Source organism: Lissotriton vulgaris, unplaced genomic scaffold (genome assembly GCF_964263255.1).
Source record: "Lissotriton vulgaris unplaced genomic scaffold, aLisVul1.2 SCAFFOLD_1243, whole genome shotgun sequence".
In the NCBI taxonomy this organism is placed as follows: Eukaryota; Metazoa; Chordata; class Amphibia; order Caudata; family Salamandridae; genus Lissotriton; species Lissotriton vulgaris.
Genome location: NW_028245678.1, coordinates 319,639 through 343,775, shown reverse-complemented (window position 1 = coordinate 343,775; position 24,137 = coordinate 319,639). Strand labels below are relative to the sequence as shown.

Genomic DNA, 24,137 nt, shown 5'->3' with positions numbered 1-24,137 from the left:
GGAAGATTTTCCTCAGGATCTCGAACCCGAGCTGCCTTGCTGGGTTTCCCTGACGAAAGCCTCTCCTGATAAACACACAGAACTATCTCTGCAATTATAAAGGCAGTATTGACCTAATCACCAATGCAAGATGAATAAAGTTAGGCCACTTTCTTCTTCTCGTTTTTAAAAAAAAAACTAGAAGATAGTAAACATGATCGCAGAGACCAATAACGTTAAGCGCTACAAAAAAATACAAGAGACAAGATGTTCCCCCAAGCGAACTTCCCACGCCAGGCAGAACATCCCGGAAGTCAGGCAAGTCATTTCTTATTAGTGTCCTGCCCATCTCACCCGCGTCACCCCTAGAGCGCATAGCAAGGGAACGGAGCAGAGAGAAACCGAGGCGAAGGATCCCCGCTGACACGACCCGCTCTCGATCGAACAAAAAACCCTCCCTGAAGAGAGGTCAAAGTCACAAAATAAGGTAAAGGCCAGCGCATGCCCTCACAGCCAAAGCTTTGATCTCAGCCACACACAGGCATGGCGGGAAGCACCAGCACAAGCATTACAGGCATGTTTTAGACCCCTCACCGTGGCCACCAGGGTTGACTGCCCCTCACATCCCACAACTAGACAATGAGTAAATGCAGGGTCTATAATAAAATGGGTATTAATCCAGGGTGCATGAAATGAATAATCAGATGCCATCCGCATCGCCGAGCAAACAAGCATGACGCATCATGTAACCACACGCCGCAAGCGCGATATTAAGCACACCCCGAACACAGACCTATGGGAATAATATTGATCTTTTAGGTGACAGATGCATGAACAAGGCAACTGAAGGCCTCAAACACCTGCCGCTGGATTAATAAGCATGTTGGCACCAACTGCACAAACTATGATACAAATCATGCTTAGAGCACAAACCCCATCAATACGGGCACAATACTGATGCCACCACATGAGAAACACTTCCCCCCTTGTTTAACCACGTAGGGGATATTAAATAATTCAGCCGTGCCCCAGAGTAGATGCATCCCAAAATCCAAAAATGAAGCATGCCTGTGAGCCCCCCCCCCCCCCCCCCCCCCCCGATATAATATAAAATTGTCCATTCACTCTCCTTAGACGGGTGTTCAGAAACATAATTTGTGACCAGGTGCCCTTAGATCCCGAGCAGGACCTCTAAGTTGAACAGCTGGATGGTTTTCCCAAAAACATCCTTCAGGGAAGGATTCCCCTCTTTTCACGCAGAATAACACATAGGATGATGGGTTCCAAAACCTATAGAATAACACTCAATCCTGTGTTATGCCCATTTCTCATGTAGGACCGCACAAATAAACAGGAGCTCTTGTTTAGGAAACCATATAGATGCCCCAAAAGAACATAGGAACAAGCTGACCCATTGGTGTGTCTCCCCACAACGTTTAAAGATGTGTGCAATCTAGTCCACACATCTTTTAATTAAGTTAAGGTACATAAGGACTATGAAAAGATAGTAACTGTCTGTTTTAACATCCACACAGTGTCCATAAAGCTTACAGCCCTGAAGAAGATCTTCCATGAAACACATCCCAGGCCCAACACGCAGGTGGAAACAAGTTGGCGCTGTTACAAAGGGGCCAAGAGCCATCATTAATTGTTCTATCTGCACATAAAGTGTAGCATCACGGGAGATGGAATTCAGGACCATATCCTGCCACAAACTAATGTCCGGTCACCCACCATTATATGGCCAAATAGTGCTGTCTAACACTACAGATAAGAGGACTAAAGTGGCAAATGTCCCACCAATAGGACAATGTAGGACAACAAATTGTACATATTCAATAAGTCATGTCATGTAATGTCTTTTGTTTTTGATTTGTATAAGTCTTGTCCTTTGTCATTTTGTTTATAAATGTAAGTTCTACATGTACAATTTTTCTTTGAAAAATCCGGAAAAAAGCAATGAAAAAAGCTATCACTTAAGAAAAGAGGACTGCTGACTCATTTCATCCAGAATCACAAGAATATTTTAATTTTTGCGTGATATATTCAAGTAAACAGATTTGCTGAAAGCATGAAATAATTGCAGGTCAAGTCATAGACTTTGAAAGAAACAATACTTAGGTTTCTTCCACTAAAGAATGTTTTGATTGATGGTCTTGGAGGCATTTCCTGTTGAAAAATTTGGTTCACGTCTTGACATAACCTTTTGCCTTTTAATCCATTCTCCAAAACTTTTTTCACATCCTGAATGTATAATATCGATCTGGTGTGTACCACCCAGTCACATTTTAAAGCAGTCCTCTTCCCCGTCAGCAGACAAAGTAGTCTAGTACTAATGTCACAATATTTTGCCCTGTAATATCACTTATAACGAAATCACTTTATTATTGCAGGTCTGGCTAAATACAGTTTTAGCTCTTCTAAAGTCTGGTGTCTTCAATGCTTCACAAAAAGTACTGTAAGAAGGAACCGATTGCAAATAAAGCAGAATTCCATGCACAGATTCCAGGCGACTGGAATTACCAATGCTGGTTGTATTCCCCACAAGAAATTCCTGCCTTTACGAGCTAATTCCCATGAAATGTGGAAACTGATGGAATTCTCAATCTGCAAATATTTATCACTTCATCTGAGAAGGTGGAAAAGTTGGTGAGGGCGTCTCTGCGGTGTGGTAGGTGAGAAAATGGGGGAGGAAAGCAAAGATGTCGCCTGCCATTGAGAACCATTACATGTTCCTCCTGTGACTTGGAAAAGGTTCAGTTAGAGTCAGAAAACTTGTCGAGCTGCAATACAGCCCTTTTCTAGACCAGTTTTACTGGCTGAAGTTTCTAGCTGGTAAAATCGGATCTGGTGTTCCTGCACCCTCAAAATCCAGGTGTGGCAACTCTGACAAATTTATAAGTATGTGGAGAGGAATTCCAGCTGGGAATTCTGCTCTGCCTAGTTGTAACCAAATAAATAAAAGAATACTTTGCTTTGTAGAGCCCGGCTACTCACCCGGCATTGTGCATAGGTCCAGGGAGATTAAGTGATTTGCCCAGAATCACAGGATGTTAGCCAAAGCCGAGACTCAAACTTGGATCGCAAGCTCCAAAGTCGCCACCTCTGGTGAGAGTGGGTTTTGAGCTTCCACCCTTCAGCCTTCGTCTTTCTATGTGTATTTCATGGCTTACGTTTGCTTAGATTGGGTGTTATCAAGGTTATGGCATATCATGGATGGTTACATTATCCCAATTCTGATCCCATTAAGTTTTGGTAATATGGCATCATGTCGTCGTTTTGGTTTAACACAGATACAACATGACCTGCAGCTTGTATCTCAAATACCGAGGATTTTCTTTGATGTACTTACTCTGCTGACACAATGATATATGATTTGCTGATTTATTTTTTAAATTTAGGAAGGGAATTCTCTTTGAATACCTTAGCCTGACAAAGACAGTTCTACTCCTCAATCACCCTTGCATTTTCATTTGTTTTTATTTTCCTATGATGATGATATGCATTTGCGTTTAAGGGTTTTTATTCACAAAATGATGAAGTGCATTAAAATAGTCTGTCTTAAACATGCAGTGAAAATACTATTGCTTCATCAAAATAATCTATTATGCAATATTTTGCTGTGTATGCATTTTAAGCTCACCGTTTACAATGCAAACTTCATCTCCTGACTCCTTTACACAACTCTCTTCTTTGAGGGTACAGTTGAACTTGCTAATCGCCCATCTTCCATACTGTTGTATGAGCAAGGTGCTACATCAGAGGACAGCTATGTTTGTAACACAGCTTGGGACAACAAACACACAAGGTTGCTCAACTATTTCCAAACACTTCCCTTACTGAAACTCCAGATCTGTTGGTTTTGCTAATGTTTGTTTATTTATGCATGTATGGAAAACATTTTCTACAACTACTGCAACATCATATGAGAATATTGTCACTCCTGTAAAGGCCCATCAGGAAACAATATATCTAGTACCACCTGAAATGTCACTACTGCTATAAAACAAATGACAGCGAACATATTTTTAGACCTCATTTTGAGATACTCAGAGTGAGTCATCCCCGCATAAAGGGAGCATGGTAGCGGATTCAATTCAGATCCCTCAAACATGAGAGTATGAACTGCTGAAGGAAAGATGAAGGCACCAAAGACAAGAATAACTGGAGTGATGTGATGGGATCCTAGGAATGCCTGCCCGTCCTGAAGAGCTCAGAAGCGGTCGCCCCCTTTACCCTGCTGCCTGCTCCTGCTTGGTATCGTTGCTCAGAGCTGCACTGTTGTGTGATTTGCCTTTGCCATTGATATTTATTTATTTAACCCACTACTCTGGTTAACGCTGCAGCGCGAGGGATATTTACTCCTTTTGGGACATTTGTAAAGCCTCTGGGTGACTGCTGACACGGCGCTCACTGTTGCACATAAAGGAAAGCTTTGAGGGCATTGTTTGTACGGCGCTCGATTTTCTAACGCTAATTGACATAGCGTGACCCTACTGCTAGCACAGTCAGTCACCTGAGCCCCAGCCTACCTCCAGTTGCGTTTCTCCCTACGCTGCCGCCATCTTACGCGTGTTGTTGTTTGTTGTTGGTGCCTCAGAGCCCGACCCCCACAGCCCGCCCCGCCTCCCTGCTGACCCTCCCTCGCCCCTCCCCCTCCTCCAACCATATATGACAGATGCATTCTCGGGCAGCGTTCACGCGCAGCGGTCGCGCCCCAGTTGCGCCGAAGGTGCGCCAAAGGTAAGCCCGCCTACGCCCGTCTGCGCCAAGGCCGCGCCCAGCGCCAGACCCCCTGGTTCCCTTAGGTCCCAGCCCACCCGCATTACATACGATTCCTCCTCCCTCCTTGCACTAAACCCCGGCCGACTCCCCAACTGCGCCCAAGCCGCACCTGGACACACCCATGGACCCTTCACATGCAACTCCTGCAAGTTTGACGGCACAAAAACCAATTCCTCACCCACTAACACAAAACATAGATCTGTCGCCAACCACCTAAAATGCATCCTACTCAACACCCGATCGGTCCACAGCCACGCCATCGACCTTTGGAATCTACTAGACACCATCTCTCCAGACGTCGCCTTCCTAACAGAAACTTGGAGGAACGCCTCTACAGCCCCAGACATCACCATAGCCATCCCGGAAGGCTACAAGATCATCCGAAAAGATCGCACCATCCAAACAGGAGGAGGCATCGCCATTGTTCATAAGAACTCCATCCGCATCTCAACCAGCTCGGACGTCAACCTCTCTAGCGCCGAACACCTTCACTTCCAGATCCACACCGACCCCAAGACCACACTCAGAGGCACCCTCCTCTACAGGCCACCAGGACCCCGTGCACAATTCACTGAAGACATCACTGATTTTATCACCCAACACGCCCTCTCCTCCGAGGACTACATCCTATTGGGAGACCTCAATTTTCACCTGGAAAAGAGCAACAACAACAACACCACCACCCTTCTGGACAATTTCGCCAACCTCGGACTCAAACAACTTGTTAATACCCCCACACACCACGCAGGACACACTCTCGACCCTATCTTCACCTCCAGCAAACATATTTCCTTCAGTCACACCACAGTTCTCCAATGGACGGACCACAGCTGCGTTCACTTCGTTTACAATAAGACCACAACCCACAACCATCCTCAACCTACCCTGCGAAGAAACTGGAACAAAATCACCATCGACCAGATCTCCACATCGCTTCTTCAAAACCCCCCTGCCTACTCATCGAACCCCAACCAAGCAGCCATTAACCTCACTCAATGGCTAAGCAACACTGCCAACAACCTAGCACCTTTGAAAAAACGTCAAATCAAGCTAGGCAGCAAAAATGCCCCCTGGTTCAACGAGGATCTTAAGAAATCCAAGAAACTCTGTCGCTCCCTTGAGAAGGCCTGGAAAAAAGACCCAAACACCAACACCAGGGACGCCTTCAAAAACGCCACCCGCATACACCACCAATTGATCCGGACTGCAAGGAAAACCGCATTCAAAGACCGACTAGACAAAAACGCCCACAACAGCAAGGAATTATTCAACATCGTCAAAGAGTTTACCAATCCCACTGCCAACTCCAACAACATCACCCCCTCTCAAACCCTTTGCGATTCACTAGCTTCATTCTTCCACGACAAAATCGCAGACATCCACAACAGCTTCGACAACCAACCCGAAGACCAACCCACCCAACCCTCTGCCGTACCTTCACCCCCCTTGAATATCCTTAATGACTGGAACCCAATCTCCACTGAGGACACCATCCGCCTGATGAACTCCATCCACTCAGGATCCCCCACAGACCCATGCCCTCACCACATCTTCAACAAAGCAGACTCCATCATAGCACCACACCTCCGAGACGTCATCAACTGCTCCCTCAACTCCGGCACCTTCCCAGAAAGCTGGAAACACGCCGAACTCAGCGCCCTTCTGAAAAAACCCACAGCTGACCCCACCGAACTCAAAAACTACCGCCCCATCTCGCTCCTTCCATTCCCGGCCAAAGTCATCGAGAAAGCTGTCAACAACCAGCTCGCCGCCTTCCTCGAAGCCAACAAATCCCTCAACTCCTCACAGTCCGGCTTCCGAGCCAAACACAGTACTGAGACCGCACTCATCGCAGCAACAGATGACATCCGAACTCTACTGGACAATGGAGACACAGTCGCCCTCATCCTCCTCGACCTCTCCGCAGCCCTCGACACAGTCTGTCATAACACCCTGTTACAACGACTCAGAAACATCGGAATCCAAGGAAAAGCACTGGAATGGATCACCTCATTCCTTGCCGGAAGAACTCAGAGAGTACGCCTCCCACCATTCAAGTCAGAGGCCACTGAAGTCATCTGCGGCGTGCCACAAGGATCTTCTCTCAGCCCCACCCTCTTCAACGTATACATGAGCCCCCTTGCGACCATCGCACGCCAACACAACCTCAACATCATCTCCTACACTGATGACACTCAACTGATCCTCTCACTCACCAAAGACCCAAACATCGCCAAAACCAACCTACATGAAGGAATGAAAGAGGTAGCCGAATGGATGAAGCATAGCCGTCTGAAACTGAATTCAGACAAAACAGAAGTCCTTATCTTAGGTACCTCCCCCTCCGCCTGGGACGACACTTGGTGGCCAGAGGCCCTTGGAAAGGCACCCATCCCGACGGATCACGCACGGAATCTAGGCGTCATCCTGGATTCCTCACTCTCGATGACCAGACAAGTCAACGCCGTCTCTTCATCTTGCTTCAACATTCTTCGCATGCTCAAAAAAACATTTAGCTGGATCCCCACCGAAACTAGAAAAACGGTCACCCACGCACTGGTTACAAGCCGCCTGGACTACGGAAACACCCTCTACGCCGGTACCACCGCAAAACTTCAGAAAAAACTCCAACGCATCCAGAACGCATCAGCCAGACTCATCTTAGACATCCCGCGTAAAGAACACATTTCTGGTCACCTGAAAAACCTCCACTGGCTCCCCGTCAATAAGAGGATAACTTTCCGCCTCCTCACCCACGCACACAAAGCTCTTTACGAACTTGGACCCGAATGCCTCAATACACGGCTTTCCTTCTAAACCCCCCCCCCCCCGCCAGCTGCGCTCTTCCAACCAAGCCCTCGCTGCTGTTCCCCGCGTCAACAAAACCACCATGGGAGGAAGATCATTCTCCTACCTAGCGGCCAAAACCTGGAACTCACTTCCCATGCACCTTCGCCTCACTCAAAACCACCTAGCATTCAGAAAGCAACTTAAAACCTGGATATTCGAGAAGTAATTCCCCACCCCTCTTCAAGCGCCTTGAGACCCTCTGGGTATGTAGCGCGCTATATAAATATATTGACTTGACTTGACTTGACTGCTGGAGAAGCAGGAGATCAACTGCAATCATCTTTAGAGGACAACATCTAAGGCTAAGGCACTAACCTTAAGCCAATCACAAGCAAGGCAATATTTCCCACCTAAACTGGAAGCCAGTCACAAGTAAGGAACATTTTCCCACCTTAAGCGGAACAAAACACAAGCAGTGAACATTTTATTACATGAAAAGGGAGTTTAAATCACCAGTGGAAGGGGATACCTCCACCAATTACCCTGCAATTTATTATGAGGCAGTTTACTTGTCCTGTTACCACATGCAGGCAAAGGCAGGCCAGGTACATTTTATGCCCGAACCAGAGGTTTAAACTTTAAATCACAAGGGTTGTCAATGCTTGCGTATCGAAAGCAATAGGCTGACTAGGACGACGGTTGTCCCATGTTTGGGCCTGTCAAAATCTGAAGCGCAGGGCCAGGATCCGCATGCAACACCTCAACTCTCACTAACAATCAGTAGGAACTTACTTGCCCCTTCGACGCACCACTCTGGCTATGTACACTGTAGGCACAGGCTCCCAGAATCCCCTGTGGCCAATGCTGACGCTGCTCTCTTGCTGAGAGCATTGTCAGGACTGACCGGAGCGCTCTGAATTTGTGCTCCCAGGTAGAGTGGGAGCCTGTGCTTTGCTTTCTCCAACCAACCAATGCAGCTCGGGTTGGAGACAGCTTCTATGCGCATGACGGTTTGGTCATCCTGAGACGGCTGGCCAAACCCACATGCGCACTAACAAGAGTGCCCACCACTCCCCCTCGGCCTGCCATCCCCATGGCCTTGCACCCTAGACACGATGATATGGAGAAAAATTAAACAATATTAAACACAGGCTTATTATCATTTTATTTTGTTGGGCTGCTGGCGCGGGGGGATGGGGGTGTGACGCTCCTCCGGCATAGCGGAGGCACCACTGCTGGTAATATGCTCTTCGTTACCTTTGATTACGGTAGAGAGGAGCCTTGTCCCTCAAGAAATTATGTTGATACCTCTCCTTCAACACTGATGATAGAAAGCATATCATTTCCCCTTCAACAATTATGATTAAAAAGCATATAACTTGATAGATTCACCTGTATGGTTTATTTATGTCTTGCTGTCTTTTCATATGTCAATGTTATAAACAGGTAGTAAACTAGCAGCAAAGCACACAGTGCAATGGGGTACAGCCATCTTAAATAGGCTTTGCCACTGTGTGCCCCTTTGCTTTCTTCTGTAGAGTTAAAAGAAAGCCTTCGGGGCATATTATCAAGAACAGGCAATAAAATCATCGCTGTTTTATCGGCAGGAAACTGCCGCTAAAGCGGCGATAATGGGCTTGATATTATGCCCTTGTGAATTCCCATAGCAGCCCAGGTTAACACCAGAACCTAGGCTGCTATGGAAATTCACAAGGACATATTATCAAGCCCATTATCGCCGCTTTCGCGGCAGCTTCCTGACGATAAAGCGGCGATAATTGTGTTGCCTGTTCTTGATAATATGCCCCTTAGTTTGCCTGTCCGCCTTCTCTCTTTCTATATCGCTGCCTACCCCTTCACCCCTTGAGCAATACATACATGCCTGTTTGACTGTATTTTACCCATCAGACCATCCATTAATTGATATGCATTGCATCACTGTACCTTTTCACTGTGTACGGTTTTATGAAGTAAAAAACTAATAAAAACTTTTTCTAAAGGAAAAAAAACTTCGTTTGCCTGTACTATAGCAATAACATTTAAACTGACCACTGGACTTTAAAAGTAAACATGTGAGTGCAGGTGTAGTCATATATTTGTTTCCAGTAACATGCTTTATTGTGCCACATTTTTTTTAAATTCAGCTAAGATGTATTACAAAGAGTTAGAATAAATAAACCACATGATAAAAATAAATCTTAGTTTTACATTTAAATTTTACAACTGAACACTGCATCGAGAACTCGAGTTGGAGCAACCTTCTTCTTAAAATGCATGAATATTCACAGCCATGACAGGGTCACCGTTGTAATAAGGGACACACCTCGCTTATCATTTGCAATGGCAAATTAATAATTGCAACAAAATACCTCCCCAAAAGTCGTTTTATGCCTGAGACTACTGAGGTACACCAGCCTATTTCATGAATAAGTCGGTCACACTGCTTCTCAGAGCACACGCAACAAGACTTTACCAGCTCAAAAGGGTTTGTGAGAACAACAAGTCTTAAGGCCAATTATGCTATTACGAAGGCCAAATAAAGAAACTGCTCTTTGGTCTGAGTCCAGATTAGCTGGCAGCCATGCCTGAAGTGCAGGCTGGAAATGACCGGTTGTTTCGTAATGTCGTTTACCACCAGTGGAGGCTCACAGTAGGAGTGCTGCGGGACGATGGGGCGGGGGAGGGGCAGGGTGGGGGGAGGGTATTGGAGTCAGACATACGACGTCTACGAGTAAAGTAAGTAAATAATTAAATAAAACTATTTACCTCGCGCTCGCTGCATCGCCAACTCGGTCAGCCCCACCCCCCGCAGCACTCCCTCTGCGAGCCGCCACTGTCAACCACTGGTGCTCGCGTGCATCAAGTACTATTGCCCTGTCATTGGATGCAAAATATACTCTTTCTGTACACCTCTCAAAAGTAGATGGGTTACTCTAAAAAAATGGTAGTAGGTTTCAAACTCAAATACAGTTTGTGACAGGAATCACATTCAGGAAACGGGGGCCTCATTTACATTATTTTGACGCACGGCAGCGCAGCAAGTCTTCCTGCGGCACTGCTGTGAGTCAAAATAAAAGGGGCAGGAATGCACTGTTTCTATAAGATACGGCGCATTCGTGTTCTTCTCCCCAGCACCTGTGCACAAACAACAGCTGTGCATCATTTTGCATGGGTGCCAGTGTTGCGGGATGATTGTTTTTGTGCAGGAAGGGCATTTTCCTCTTTCTATGCATGCTGTAGAGTGCGGCACACATAGAAAGTTGAAAAATTGAGAAGAAATAAAAGTATTTCCCCTGTGGAGGCATATGATTCTGATCCATTCCCAGGTTTACAAAATGTTGTAAATCTGGGAATGCGTCACGTTCCATGGATATTGCATGGAAACACCCACAGCAACACCCATGGAACGCCCTTTCGAGCTGAGTTATGCGTGAAAGTGAAACATATTTACAAGGGCAGGAAAAGTCAAGCAGAATGACTTTACATGGCCTTGTAAATATGGGGAAGCCCATTGCGCGGCCGGTGAGTCAATAAAAGTGACGCACCAGCGGCGCAATGGGCTTGTAAATAAGCTCCTCAATGTGTAGCCAGGCCTACAGCTAAAAACAAGCAGAAGCACAGATAGTAGGCTGCTAGTCTTTTGTCTATGTTAATGCTTGTTTTGTTTTCTCATGGTTTTTGCAAAACGTATTTGTTGCCGCAGCTGCCAGGCTATTGCCAACACCTTAGCTAAAAGAAAAAATATTTTGTGATCTCAAAAGCACACATTGCCATAATGGTCCCTCGCACTGAAGGGAACTACTTTGTGTGCGGATGTTATCCTTATGAAAGAGCAGAATGCCATCACTCACTGTGAAGTTAGCCAATGGAAGAAAGAGTGCTGACCCATTGGCCCATTCTGTATGCTGCAGTGGGTGGAAGAAAAACGCAAATGGCAAAGCAATAGGCCATTTGATGAAGAGGGCTGACTGAAAAACCCCATAAGTATATTATATTTATAATTTTAGTAACATGCAAAGGTCTTGGCTAATGCACGATTTCAAAACACAGGCGCTGGAACACATAAAACAAGCGTGGGAAGTCCTTTCAGTGCCACTGTTTGGGCTGGTTGTTCTTATATGATGTTGCAGAAATACAACTTCAATTGTTTACCACTCTTGCCAATTGAAAATGCTAGTTTTAAAAGAAGAGTATCTTTTAAAAGTTTTTTGTCTCTTTAAAAAATTGTAGTAGCTTTATTTCATTCTATTTCCTTGAGAAAGTTACATCAGCTACTCCCATCCACCTTTCCCCTGATCATTTCTCACAGTGCTTTAATTACCAGCTGCTGCTGCTAATTAGTGACCACTCTTGTTCAGCAAATTGAGGTGACTGTGGGAATTAAAAGCACTTTGCACAGACCTCTTTCACAAAGGTAACATGTATTGAAGAACAAATGCCACAATGTTAATGTATGTTTTATTTTTAATCCACCCTCCAATAAATAGTTGTAGGTCATCCTTCTGCACTTTTATCTTTCAGTCTTTCTTGGACAGTAAAAAGATCTCTTTTACATCTTGAATTCGGCTCCTGCAATAGAACACAGCAAGACACATTCTTGTAAACCTCACTGTTGTGGTGATGTACAAACAGTGTTTAGAGCATAGGCATCACCATCTGCTGCCCCAGACATGGAATACCACCAGAAAAAGGAGTTTTGTGATCTGGCCCAAGGTCTTTGTTTACATAAAGGAAATCTAGTGCAATCAAAATGGTGAGCACAATGGCAATCCAGAATGTGCCAGCATCTTCTGGGATCCAGAAGGGATCCACATATGACTCCATACAGATGTATTACGTGTATGTTGTGAGCGTCGATAATACAAATAACCTTAGATGGACAAGGGTGTTGATTAACAATATCATCCACTGGGGCCAGTTAGTGAATGTTCTGCTATCTTTAGACAACTTCAGATCTGAGTCACTGTCATGGCTTTGTTTACAGTCCTGATTCAATGGATCAATGGTGTCAAACAGAGTGTTACCATGTATCAAACACTCTGATGCACTTCATTGTAATGCAGTTGCATTTGAATAGCGCTTCACACCTCCGAATAGGCATCAAAGCACACATTTTCAGACAGGTAGCACACTACTCTGTGGGAGTGCGTAGGTGGAAGAATTTGGGTCAGTCATGTGTCCTACGTGAACAGTCTTACAAACGTGCCCATGTGGATGAGAGCTGTCTTTTTGTTGTATCTTGATGTGCATTGAAGCAAAAAGGAATGAAAGATAGGAGATGTAAGCTTCAGGAGGTAGTGTACGGTTGGATGGATAGAAACTGAATGAGTGCAGCATGGCTTATGGAGGAAGCGTGTTGGTGTCATGCGTGTAATGTGAGATTATTCTTACTGGGTCACAGTGAAACTGTAGCTGTCCATAGGCAGGGTGTAGGAGAAGTGTGAGAGAATAGACATGTTTGTGGATGGAGATTCCTACTGTCATTAGAGTAATGCCAAATTACCTATCACACTGATTATAGAACATCTAATAGGAAACAGAGAAAAACTGTCCAGTGGTAACAGGGGCAATCCTTGAGAGGTGCGTCGCCTACAACAAATGAACTCAGGAGCCCACCCAGGCGCAGCAGTGGTGCCACCCACTGGATTAGGCATTATGCAAACAAGCATGATATTTGCTCTGAAGATTTGCTCTTTCTCCTCATTCCCAGCAACCCTCAGTGCTGGAGAATACAACTTTATAACTTTAGCCTGTTGGGAACCTGGTTCAAATCACAGGTCCTAACATTGTTTTAAGTACCTAAATATTCACCCCCAAATGTGGAAATGGATTGCCACTCACATCACACTGATGCAATTGCAGTGCCACAGTGCTGGTTTCCAGTGCAACTGTTCACTTAATTGGGCCAAAGGTACTCTAGTGTCTGGCCACCGTGGTCTGTGCTCTTCACAGATGGAGAACATTAAATGCCTGTATTTTGGGAATGGCTAGTCATGTTTGAGATATTTAGCCTAGACCCACTAGTTACTACACTTGTTTTGCCAGTCAGCTGCCTAAGACCAACTTTCCCATCCCAAGCCTATACATTACTGACTTATTGAAGGCTTTATCATTGTACTTGGACCCCACGAGTTGTCATCTTAGCTCGTATTTGCTTGACTGTCCTATACCATGGTGACTTTGATTCGTTTTGCACTATCCTTCCCCTACACAACATGGTTGTGAGGCTAATTCGAGTTGGTTTGCTGTGCTTTACAAAACCACTGAAAAAAAGAAAACCACTGAACACATAAATAAACCATTCTAGCTACTGGAAACTGTGGTGGACATCAGTATCCAGTCGCACATTTAAGCTTCAATATCTCCAGAACCACAATGAATCAAGAGATGTATCAAATGATAACAGAATCAGGATGAACAGTTTCAGTCAAAGGACCATAATGCTATGGTCTGTGTAAAAGGAGTGATTCCTATATGTCCTTCTTAGAGTGCACAGGGCTTGTAGGGGCCTTCCTACAAAGTTAGAGGTGGAAAAGGTCATGTCATAGTGATGCAGACCTGCATTCACATCTTCATTCCTGTGCAAAGTACATAACTTTGTTTCATTTCTAGTTGGGACGGCTGCAAAACCCTATCGCTCATAGGCAGCTAATTTCCTCACAACAACCTCACACAGTCGTCAGTATTCATCCTAGTCTGAGACCAACTACTGTCCTCAACAAGCAATGTAGCTTTCTGTTTTTTTAAAGTTAGATCACGGTGTCAAACTTCCTCAAAAGTTGTCTCCACTCCCAGAGTTTTATTCCTGGCCACACATCTCCCTGTGCTGTTGGGAGTTCTCCGGAAACCTTTTTGAATATCAGGAAGTGGCCCTGAAGGACCAATTCATATCTTTGAAGCAAAAGCAAGGAGATGATGGTCGGAGCGCTGAAAATTTTCAGACACTCACTGCCAGTCACAGATCTGGGTTTAATCCATCCTCGTTCTTTAGTTCACTTCGCCACCCCTGTTCAGACCCAGCCATATGCAAATCAGTCTTGACCCTGTGCCTCATGGGAACAGTCCAGCCCGACCTGCCAAGTCAGGTCTTCCCTGGACTGGAAACAAGCATCCTAGGACCAGTTTCGGGGTTTCACCCCTCATCAGCCAGGCTAGCTTGAATCCATTGGCAAAATGAGCAAGGGACCCACATCTGGGCATACTCTGCCAATTTAGGGTGAACTAAGCAAACACAAGGAGATGATGGATGAAGTGCTGAAACTATTCAGACACTCACCCCCAGTCACAGATCTGGGTTTCATCTATCATCGTTCTTTAGCTCACTTCGCCACCTCAGTTCAGACCCAGCCATATGCAAATCAGCCTATCCTTTCTATCTACTTCAGGTGGGCACCAACAGAGTTAGGGTAAATCAAGTGGCCTGCCTAGATTCCATCCGAACTCTGGCGAACCAGTGTAAAGCACCTCTTCTAAGCCTTCCTCCACAAAGGAGGTTTGGAAGCATCTGGTAATCACATGTGTACTCAGTGGGACTGTGCAGGCTTCGCAAATGAGGCCTCTGAGATCCCACTGGGGAAGGTGACAGATGGCTACATAAAGTGGATTTGAGGACAGCCAGGTCAGACACTCCAAACAGGGGTACCCTTGTGCCAGGCAGATCCAGAAGCAGAGCTGCAAAAAGAAAAAATAAGGGTTTTGGTCAATTGAGTGTCTTCACCTATCTGAGGCAGTAATCGGTCTCTCTAGAACCTCTAAGAAAAAGACTCCATGAGGGGAAACAGCATGGGTAATATATTCACAGAGAAACCCAGAGGCAAACCTCCATCTTGTTGTACATCCACCATGTTATCGGGCTGGGTACCATCCGCACCAAAGATGAATTTTATAATGCACTACATGCCTGTCCCAATTCACCACATAAATGTGGGTAAAAGTTATTGAAACAGTGGGAGGCTTTGAATATTTTACACAGGGAGGGTCCGCAGACTTCTGTTGCCGGGTAAAGATTAAAAGGCTTGCGGTCCTCTCTAGATGCTCAGCTTCCAGCAACAGCGAGTCTCTCCACAGCCTGGTTAGGGGGACGTACAAACTCTGCTGTTGTGGAGGTATATTTGTGCAGTAGTTCCTGCTGGTGGGATACCAGACCATTGCTATCAAAATATTGGCTCACATATATATTGTTCCCTGAATGTTGTTTACAAAAATACCACTCTAATGGAGTTAACAATAGGCAGTCTTTACTCAATACATCAATTTTTCTGCATGTGATATTTTGGACACAATATCTATGTCAGAAGATATTTCTGTTAATGATAATTTGACATACAGCCGTTGCTGTCTAGAAATTCTCCGCACTCTTCTCATCTGAAGTCAAAAAAAGCATTGATTGACAGCCTCATCGGTTCACAGATTGTCAAGCATACTGTAGGAAAATAAGGCAGAGACCACAAGTCAGAAAGGGATGGGGTGGCACAGCAATCCGTGCTGTGCAATGACCTTCATTGCTGTATTCTAGGTTCCATCAAGCCCATTGGTGAATTTTAACAGCTCATAATCAAATGAAATGAAGAATAAAAGTCTTACAATTTACATCACAGAAGGAGGGACCCCTTTGATCTCACAAGCAATTCTATTATTCCGTTTATTTATTTTGTCACCCAAATAAGATGGATCATAGCTAACCATGTGCAGAGGTTTTTCATTTGATCTGACATTTTGACAAGCATTTTTTGGAATCCTTACATCTAAGAAATGGACTTAAGTGCCTTTAAGATTCTTAGATGTTACTCATGCGCTATTTTCCCAGAACTAATTTTCTCTGTCAGTGCTTCTGGGAGATAGGCCATAAGACAACATCAAAGTGCTGCCTTTCCCTCATCATATGAAATTACTAAATGTCTTTGGCTTTTTACTAGGCATGCTGCTGTTTGTAGGATTTTTGGAGAGCCTAGGCTAAGTAAAGCCAGCTTGCACAGGCAGGTTATCATTCATCACATGGTTCCTAACATCTCAAATGTGTGTCATGTTAGCCTATTTTGGGCACTTTATTAAAGATTTTTTGTGGGCAAAGCAGTTTGAGATGGTCTCCAAGGTCAGGCTTGAAGGTTGTCTCTAAAAGTAGATATTTGAAAGAGCAGGCTATGGTGCTCCAAGATGTTGTCTAGAGGGCACTGGCACTTACTTATCAGTCATGGTGAAACAGGGCTCCTTGGATGACCCTGCATATCGCATTTCAGGCTTTCGAAAAGATAGACCCTAGTTTTATATGTCACTGATGTCTGTTCAAGAAAGATGCAGTGAATTTTAGGGTTGTGTCTGATGTACTGGTATGTAGAAAAAGCCACTAGAGTAAGATGTCATGGCCAGAGGTGTCACATGCTGCCAGAAGTTGAATACATTATGGGACGCTAGACCGATTTAGTTAAGGACACATTGGCGGCCGCTCTAAACTGGAAATGGTGGGGCAAGGCAAACAGGTGGTGGGGGTAAAATAAATTAAACAACTTACTTTCATCTGCAGCAGCCGACTCGGTGCTCCTCCCCCAATGCTGGTCAGGCCGCACAGGCTCCCAGGGGGCAATCACAGTGCTGCCCTCATGCTTGTAATATTATTTACCAGCATGGAATCAATGCTGTGATTGGCCTGAGCGGGCTGGCTTTACTCTCTCTCAGGCACAGGGAGCCTGCAGCTTTTCTCTAACCCGACTGTACAACACAGCTGGGATGGAGAATCTAAAGTGCTCATGTCTGTTTGGCCGTCCTAAGATGTGCACAGCATGGGTTGGGTACAGGGCCTTCGACTAGGCCCTGTACCCAACACCCCATGGGCAAACTGAGAAAATAGGGGAAAAGAGCACTATATAGGAATATGGGCTATATAATATCATAAACAAAGTGGTTCCTTATGGTGCGCACAATTACAACCCATAACTGGTTGGACAATAGTATTACTGCTCGCTATTGGACACAATAATAAAAAAAATCATAAATGCCTACTAATTTACGCTTTTTTTTGTATGTCACATGTCCCACATATGGAAAGTAGAGCATTTAGGTACCAACGTTTATTGTGTAGATACATCAGTGAGCTTAATCTCACTGATATCACTGATGTACATGATGTAAAATAATCTGTTCTAGAGTTCAACATGTCGAGCATCATGGTAAAGGTATGCAGGTTATTGAGTTATTTGTATACCACCAACCTAGTCAAAAAGCAGCAGAAAGCGGTACAGGGTGAAAGGCAAGCATGCATCCAATGACCTGCAGCTCCTGACTTCCTTCACTATAATTTAAATTCTGATACCTTATACATATAGGGAATAACTGTGCGAAATCCCTGTCCTCTTTCTGGTCCCTCTGTACGCATCTCCTCTGCTTCCCACATTGACAAGTCACACAGAGCGGTCAGCCCAACTGTGGCAAACAACTCTGATCATCTCCGAATTGAGAAGAAAAAGCAGAATAAAGAACAGCTTTCTGTGATTGCCTCAATACTATGTTGTCACCACAAATAAAGTATAACCTCCACCCAAGTATTATCATAGCATGAACTTTCTTATGTCCTCTTTCTCCATCACCCTGCTACGCTCTGCACCTCAAGACAGAGAAAAGGGCACCTCTCCGGTCACTCAACAAAATGCTCACCCAAGAGCCACACAGCAAGTACCACAATTTACCATCAAACCTATTTTTCTAGACCACAACAAAGTGGTCTAGAAAGAGCCACCTGAACATCAATAAGCCGGTTTATCTCTGTGTGGTAGAGTTGAAATAAGATAAACTCTCCCTTTGATAAGAAATTCAAGATTTCCTTTCAGGCCACCACAGGGCCATAATTCAGGAGAGGTGGATAAGACTAACACTGCTGATAGTCTTGCCACAGCAAATAACAATAGGACACTACAACTCTGTAGAAATACGAACTATTCCCACAATAGTGGAAGCAAACTATAGGAGTTAAATGTTTTTCTCCTCTTCCGAAGGAAAATATGTAAATGTTGTGTAAATGTTTTAAGTGTATTATTGTATATGTATGTAGTATTTTTGGTAAACAATTTCAATTGTGTGTAAAAAGTTTTTTCACTTTCTTCCTTAAAGAAAAAATAGTGGTGTTGTGTATATGGTGAAGAAATGTCCAATTGTAAATATTAAGATATAAATGCAAAATAAGACAAAACAAGCGAAGGGTCAATAAAAAGGATCACTGCTGCGAATAATCTAGTGTGATTTATGGTGTCAGAGGCACTTTGCTTTGTTGAAACAATTTACCATCCCAGCACCTCCCACTGGTAAAGCCTCCTACCTATCCTGATAATGCAAATCAGGCCCACAAAATAGGGTAAGTGACTCTATCTACTAGTACTTCCACTACCATAATAACAGGAGTGGTGTCATAGTAGTTGTAGATAGTTCACCAGTGGACACTGATTACATAATATGAGCACCAGGACATTAGCTGAGCTCTATCCCTCTTTAAAAACAAACACTATTTTTTCCTATTCATTTATCCTATAGGTTGTATGGTTCAGTGGCAATACAAAAGAGCACCGGGCAGTGATTATCACATTACTCTGCTCTGTTTTTTGGGGGCTTCACATTAACACATGCTGTGCACTGCCCACCAACGATGAACCCACATCCAGATAATACTTTAGTTAGGTGAGGTACTTAGAAGTAGGCCTGGGCAAATTCCAAGGATGCTAAAATAATCGCAGTAATTTTGGTAATTCTGTGTTACTCCTTGATGTAGAGTTACAGATAATTCTGCAATTATTCATGCTTGTCTGATTAAGAGTAATTTGGGGGAGCCATTCTACTAAATGAGCATATTTAGCGAGCATTAGCGGCCGTTCACTATTTGTGTTCTGCTGCATTAAGGGCTGTTTCATATCGCAAAATACATCGTCACCTCCATTTTGGACACAAGGGTGCATATACGCTAATAAAATAGTAATTAAATCCTACCCCAAGAACATATTTAGTGAGCGCAAGCAGCTAGCTTTATTTCTGGGCACAGGATACGTCAAATTGGGGAGTAAGGGGGCCCTTTATGCCCTAAGAAATAGAGCTTCCTGCAGAATTACTCTTCTTGCGTAATTCAAGCATAATCTTGTGGAATTCTTAGCTAATTACGTGTGATTCTGCTACATGAAATTACGTGAATTATGCCCACCACTACTTAGAAGACGGCCTAATCCGCTTCCCCTGCTTCTCAGACCAAGACCAGGGCAAGGAGGGAGGTGGCAAAAAATCTGGATACAATGAAAAAAGTGCCAGTGGTGCCTACTCACAAATGTTAGTAATTGCTGCGTTCATACTGTAATTATTGTGGAAAGTCCATTGTCTATATTAAGATATTGTCCCTGGTATTGATATGGCAATAGGATCCGGTAATGATGAGAGCAAGTCATGGGTGAAAATATGTTGAGACGAATCCAAATAGACTAAAATAATCTTATTTTACAAAGTAAGGCATTATAACATAGGTGTATTTACGAGCACCAGAATGCAGATGCTGACAAATGTTGGAAAAACAAAACATTTCATTAATACATTCAAGCCTGTGCTGTATGGACCATACATGTACCCCTCTTAGTGCATAACAATTATCAAGTAAAATCTGTGTATCATCTGTGTTACATGACAAGTAGCTAATTTCAGTGCTACAGTCGAATGTATTGTGGGCTCACCACAATCTGAAGTGTTATGTTAGCCCTCAACAAAGATTGCGGTTAACAACATCCAGTCTCAATAAAAACAAAAATTCGGCCTATGAAGAAGACCCAGTGTCCCTCTTTCCCCAATCATTTCATGTTCATATACTACCTGTGGTCATAAAATAGAGATCGGGAACAATGCTGACAAATAATAGTACTCTGGTATTCTCTTCTCCCATCTAGGTGTACCTTTTCACATTTATCTCTTGTTGAGCAGTTTCCGTACAAAAAAATGATTTAGAATCAAGGTGTGTTTTTATTGTTTTTCACAGCTACTTCGTCATAGTAAAGCACCCTTCTTTGAAATTGTAGATTGTTATTATCATCTGAATCTTCCCTTTCATTGTGAATTACACAAATTTTTTGTTCCTAAACTGACAACAAAACATATTTTGCAGCCCTCATTTCATCCCCGAATATTTGAGTCGCAGTAGTGAATCATTGTATTGCTTAGTACTCGTTCTCAGTTAATCTTTGGCGATAATAAGAGTGCTACAAAGTGCTGCCGTCGGCCAACGGTCGTCGCGAGCACTACCTTGCCAGTGCTGCGCACGACCGTTGGCCGACGGGCCAGCATTCGTTCTTCGAACGTTCAGCACTGGGCGCTGAACGTTCGACGCTCCTATGAGGTAAATTTTAAACTGAATAGCCAATTAAATAAAGAAACACATACATAAATGAGTATAGTTTATGTGACAAATAAACATAGCTCTACTCGATTGATCCTGGAATATGAAATGAAATAGCTCACTTTACCTCCTTCAACTCCGCGGTCTCCATCTCCACCCCTTCGTGCTGTGTAAGGGCTCGGTGGCCTCCATTTTCTCCACGGAGCACCAGGATATTGGTCTGCTCCTACATTCAGAAAGAAAAGTAAAAGTGCTATTGAAAATGTTGTAATATGAAAAAGAAATTCTCATCAAACAGCATGACATTAAATAGTCCTATATCCCCTCATCAGAATTTTCCTAGTGGGCAAGTGGCGTGCAAAACTTCAGGATTATTTCGTTAAATTTTGAGTAAAGTTTGTAAAAGCCATAAATTATGTTTTACATTATTAAATCACATGCAGGATAAACATGTCTAAATCACATTTTTGTGCCGGAACCCGTTTTCTGGATTTATTTTTGAGCAAAATGAGTGAAACAGTTTGGGGACGGAATGTCATATTTTCATGAAGTGCAAAATTATGCATCATTGCCAATTGCAGGCAGATAATGTACAATTTTGCACAGCTCTAATTCAGATCTCTCTTCATGCTTGCCCGTTGGGCCATTTCTGAAAATGATTGTACCGTGCTGTTTGCTTATGTAAACAAAAAAGTACTGTGTGTAGCACCAAATCACAGACGTCAAGTTATCAAATTTGTCAAATGCAGTAACGAAAGCAGGCATTTTTCTTACTTCCAAATTAATACAATAGGAATGGATTATTTCAAAAGTTTTAAACATGATTATTTTACAGTTCACAAGTTTTTGCACAGCCGTACTTCACCAACTAATGTTGTCTATGTTTTTTGCGACTACACCATGAATAAACGTGGAGTGCTCCTGTCCCTACTGCAGCTACTTTCTGAGTTCCCCCATAAATACTTTTGCCTTCTGCACTTGTAAAGTTGTGAAACAATTACACTTCTTCAATTAACATTGTGTACTAAATTACTCATTCAACAAATGTGTCAAACTAAAGAAAGTAACTGAGGGGCTGATTAGGATGGTGGTCGGACTTTTGTCTGACCGCCACCCTTTCGTAAATGGGAGGGCCGCCAGAGGCATTAGGATGCGACCACCACCATGGCAGTCGCATTGCCTATGTTTTGCATTGCAACGGGCGCTGCTGGCTGCAGCCATGCCGCAGTGCAAAAAGGGTCACTTAACATATCCCTGCACTGCGTGACAGGCACCATGCGGTGCTTGCCACATGGTGCAGGGATATGTAGGTGCCCCCCAAACCCCTTGGCTGAGGGCCAATGGGGAAGAAGGGCATGCTACGGGCCCCCACAGTCCCTTTCCACTTGCCTTTCATGGTGGGCTAACTGCCATGAAAAGGTGGGCGGAAACGGACATTGTAATCCCTATGGCGGTGTTTGGCAGGCACCACCACCATTGTAGCAATACAACCTCCTCCACCACACCGGCGGGCTCAAGGAGCCCGTCAGATGCGTGGCGGTCTGTCTTTCTGACCGCCAACCATCTGCCCGCCATTGTAATATGGCTGGCAGAGAACATGGTTATGATGGCGATGGAACTGCCACCGACTGGCTGTTGGTGGTGGTCCCATCGTCATCTTAATCAGCCCCTGAGATACAAATTGCCATTTTGTGTGGGTCAGGGTAGACCTTTTTCGGAAATTCAATTGGATATTGGAGTAAGAAGAATTCAGTCATTTACAGTCAGAGGGAATTTGATGGAATTATCCTGACACTCTGACTTCTTAAAGAGCTGAACAACAACCAGAAAACACCACGTGGTAAGAAAACTAAGCATCATTTAACCAAAGTATCATCAAGCCAAAAGACTGGCATAGTGGTCAGGCTTGCATCTTTACAAGCATGAAAAAGGCGCAACAGTAAGACTGAGCAGGCAGAGAGGGCCTCAATGTTATCTTCGGACAATAAATGTCATATTTATTATAATATATAATTTGTTTCAGGAGATACCACAGTAAATAGTTGCTTTCGACTACAATGTTAGTGTATGTTACCCAATCATATTAATACTAAAAGTTGCTGAGAAATAAATATTCCAGTATTGCCCAGAATTAATAATGCCATTACTGTGAGGTATTATGTTTGCATTTAAAATGGTGTATGCAAATATGGAGAATCACAGTCAAAAATGAGGTCATCAGTAAATTCTCATTTTTTTAGCAGTGTTTCACAGCAGCATTTAGTGTTACAGAAATTACTAGCAATGTTTAAATAAAGCAGAGCGGAGCACATACCTGCCATTATAGTGACATATGTTTTACCACACTATTGCATTTCAAACAACTCTTAAATGAGGACTTAGGTTTGAAACATACAAACTTGATGTTGGCATCAATTTGGGGTTTGAGGTAGAATTCCTTGTCTAAATAGATACCAATTCTTAGTTTTAACTTTCATCTTTTGCTAAGATCACATCCCTGAAATAGAGGAAATGTGGGGAGAACTATCCTGGAGATGCAAGGGTGATCTGGATCGAAAACCAACACTTATGTTTCAGTCTCATCTGTGCAATCCTTTCCAATGAAATACTAGCTTTATGATGCAATTGTGTGCAACAGAAGTCAGCTGTCATGATTGTATGCAGAATGCAGACCATGTGAGTGTTAAATAAGATTTAAACAAAGGTGACTTCTGACAACTCCACAGCTGAGGTTGTAATCCTGAAAGTTGGCTGAAATGTCACCCAGTGTTTCTGATTTAAAAAGTCCTTAAACGATGTCAGGGATAAAGGAGACATCAGTCTAGAATCATTCACATAAGTAGACTGTTAGATCTTAAATTTGTGATCACAAGGATACTCTCTGAGACTTTCAATAGGATTATTTGAATCACGTGGAATGTAAAAGCTGAACTGAATCTTACAGTTTGCCTACATTGTCTTGCATATTCTTAACTACAATTTTTCAAGCACTTTACAAATAACTTGAAGTGTGTGACAGAAGCTTGCAAGGACACTGAGAAACTGCCTTGAGAAGTTACTTTAATATGGCAAATTTGGAGATGGCTGGCCCATTTCCTTCTGATAGTGGGCAGATGATCAAATCAGTTAAATAGAGTTAACATGTAGGGCACAGATTTTGTAAGCCAATGCTGGTTCTTGGCCCAGCTATGTAATAGTTGGTTTGATATGATGAGTAAAGGGGGAAAGTGATTCT

At 43.7% G+C, this 24,137-nt stretch overlaps 1 protein-coding gene across 1 annotated transcript in view; it reads right to left on the bottom strand.

Moving 5' to 3' along the window:
- LOC147666316 (sodium/potassium/calcium exchanger 2-like) overlaps positions 1-24,137 on the bottom strand; it is a 680,903-nt gene that overhangs the window by 337,134 nt on the left and 319,632 nt on the right. The window contains exon 2 of the mRNA XM_086949140.1: positions 21,030-21,128. Coding sequence (XP_086805266.1) covers positions 21,030-21,128 — 99 coding nt within the window. The remainder of the gene's footprint in view (positions 1-21,029; positions 21,129-24,137) is intronic.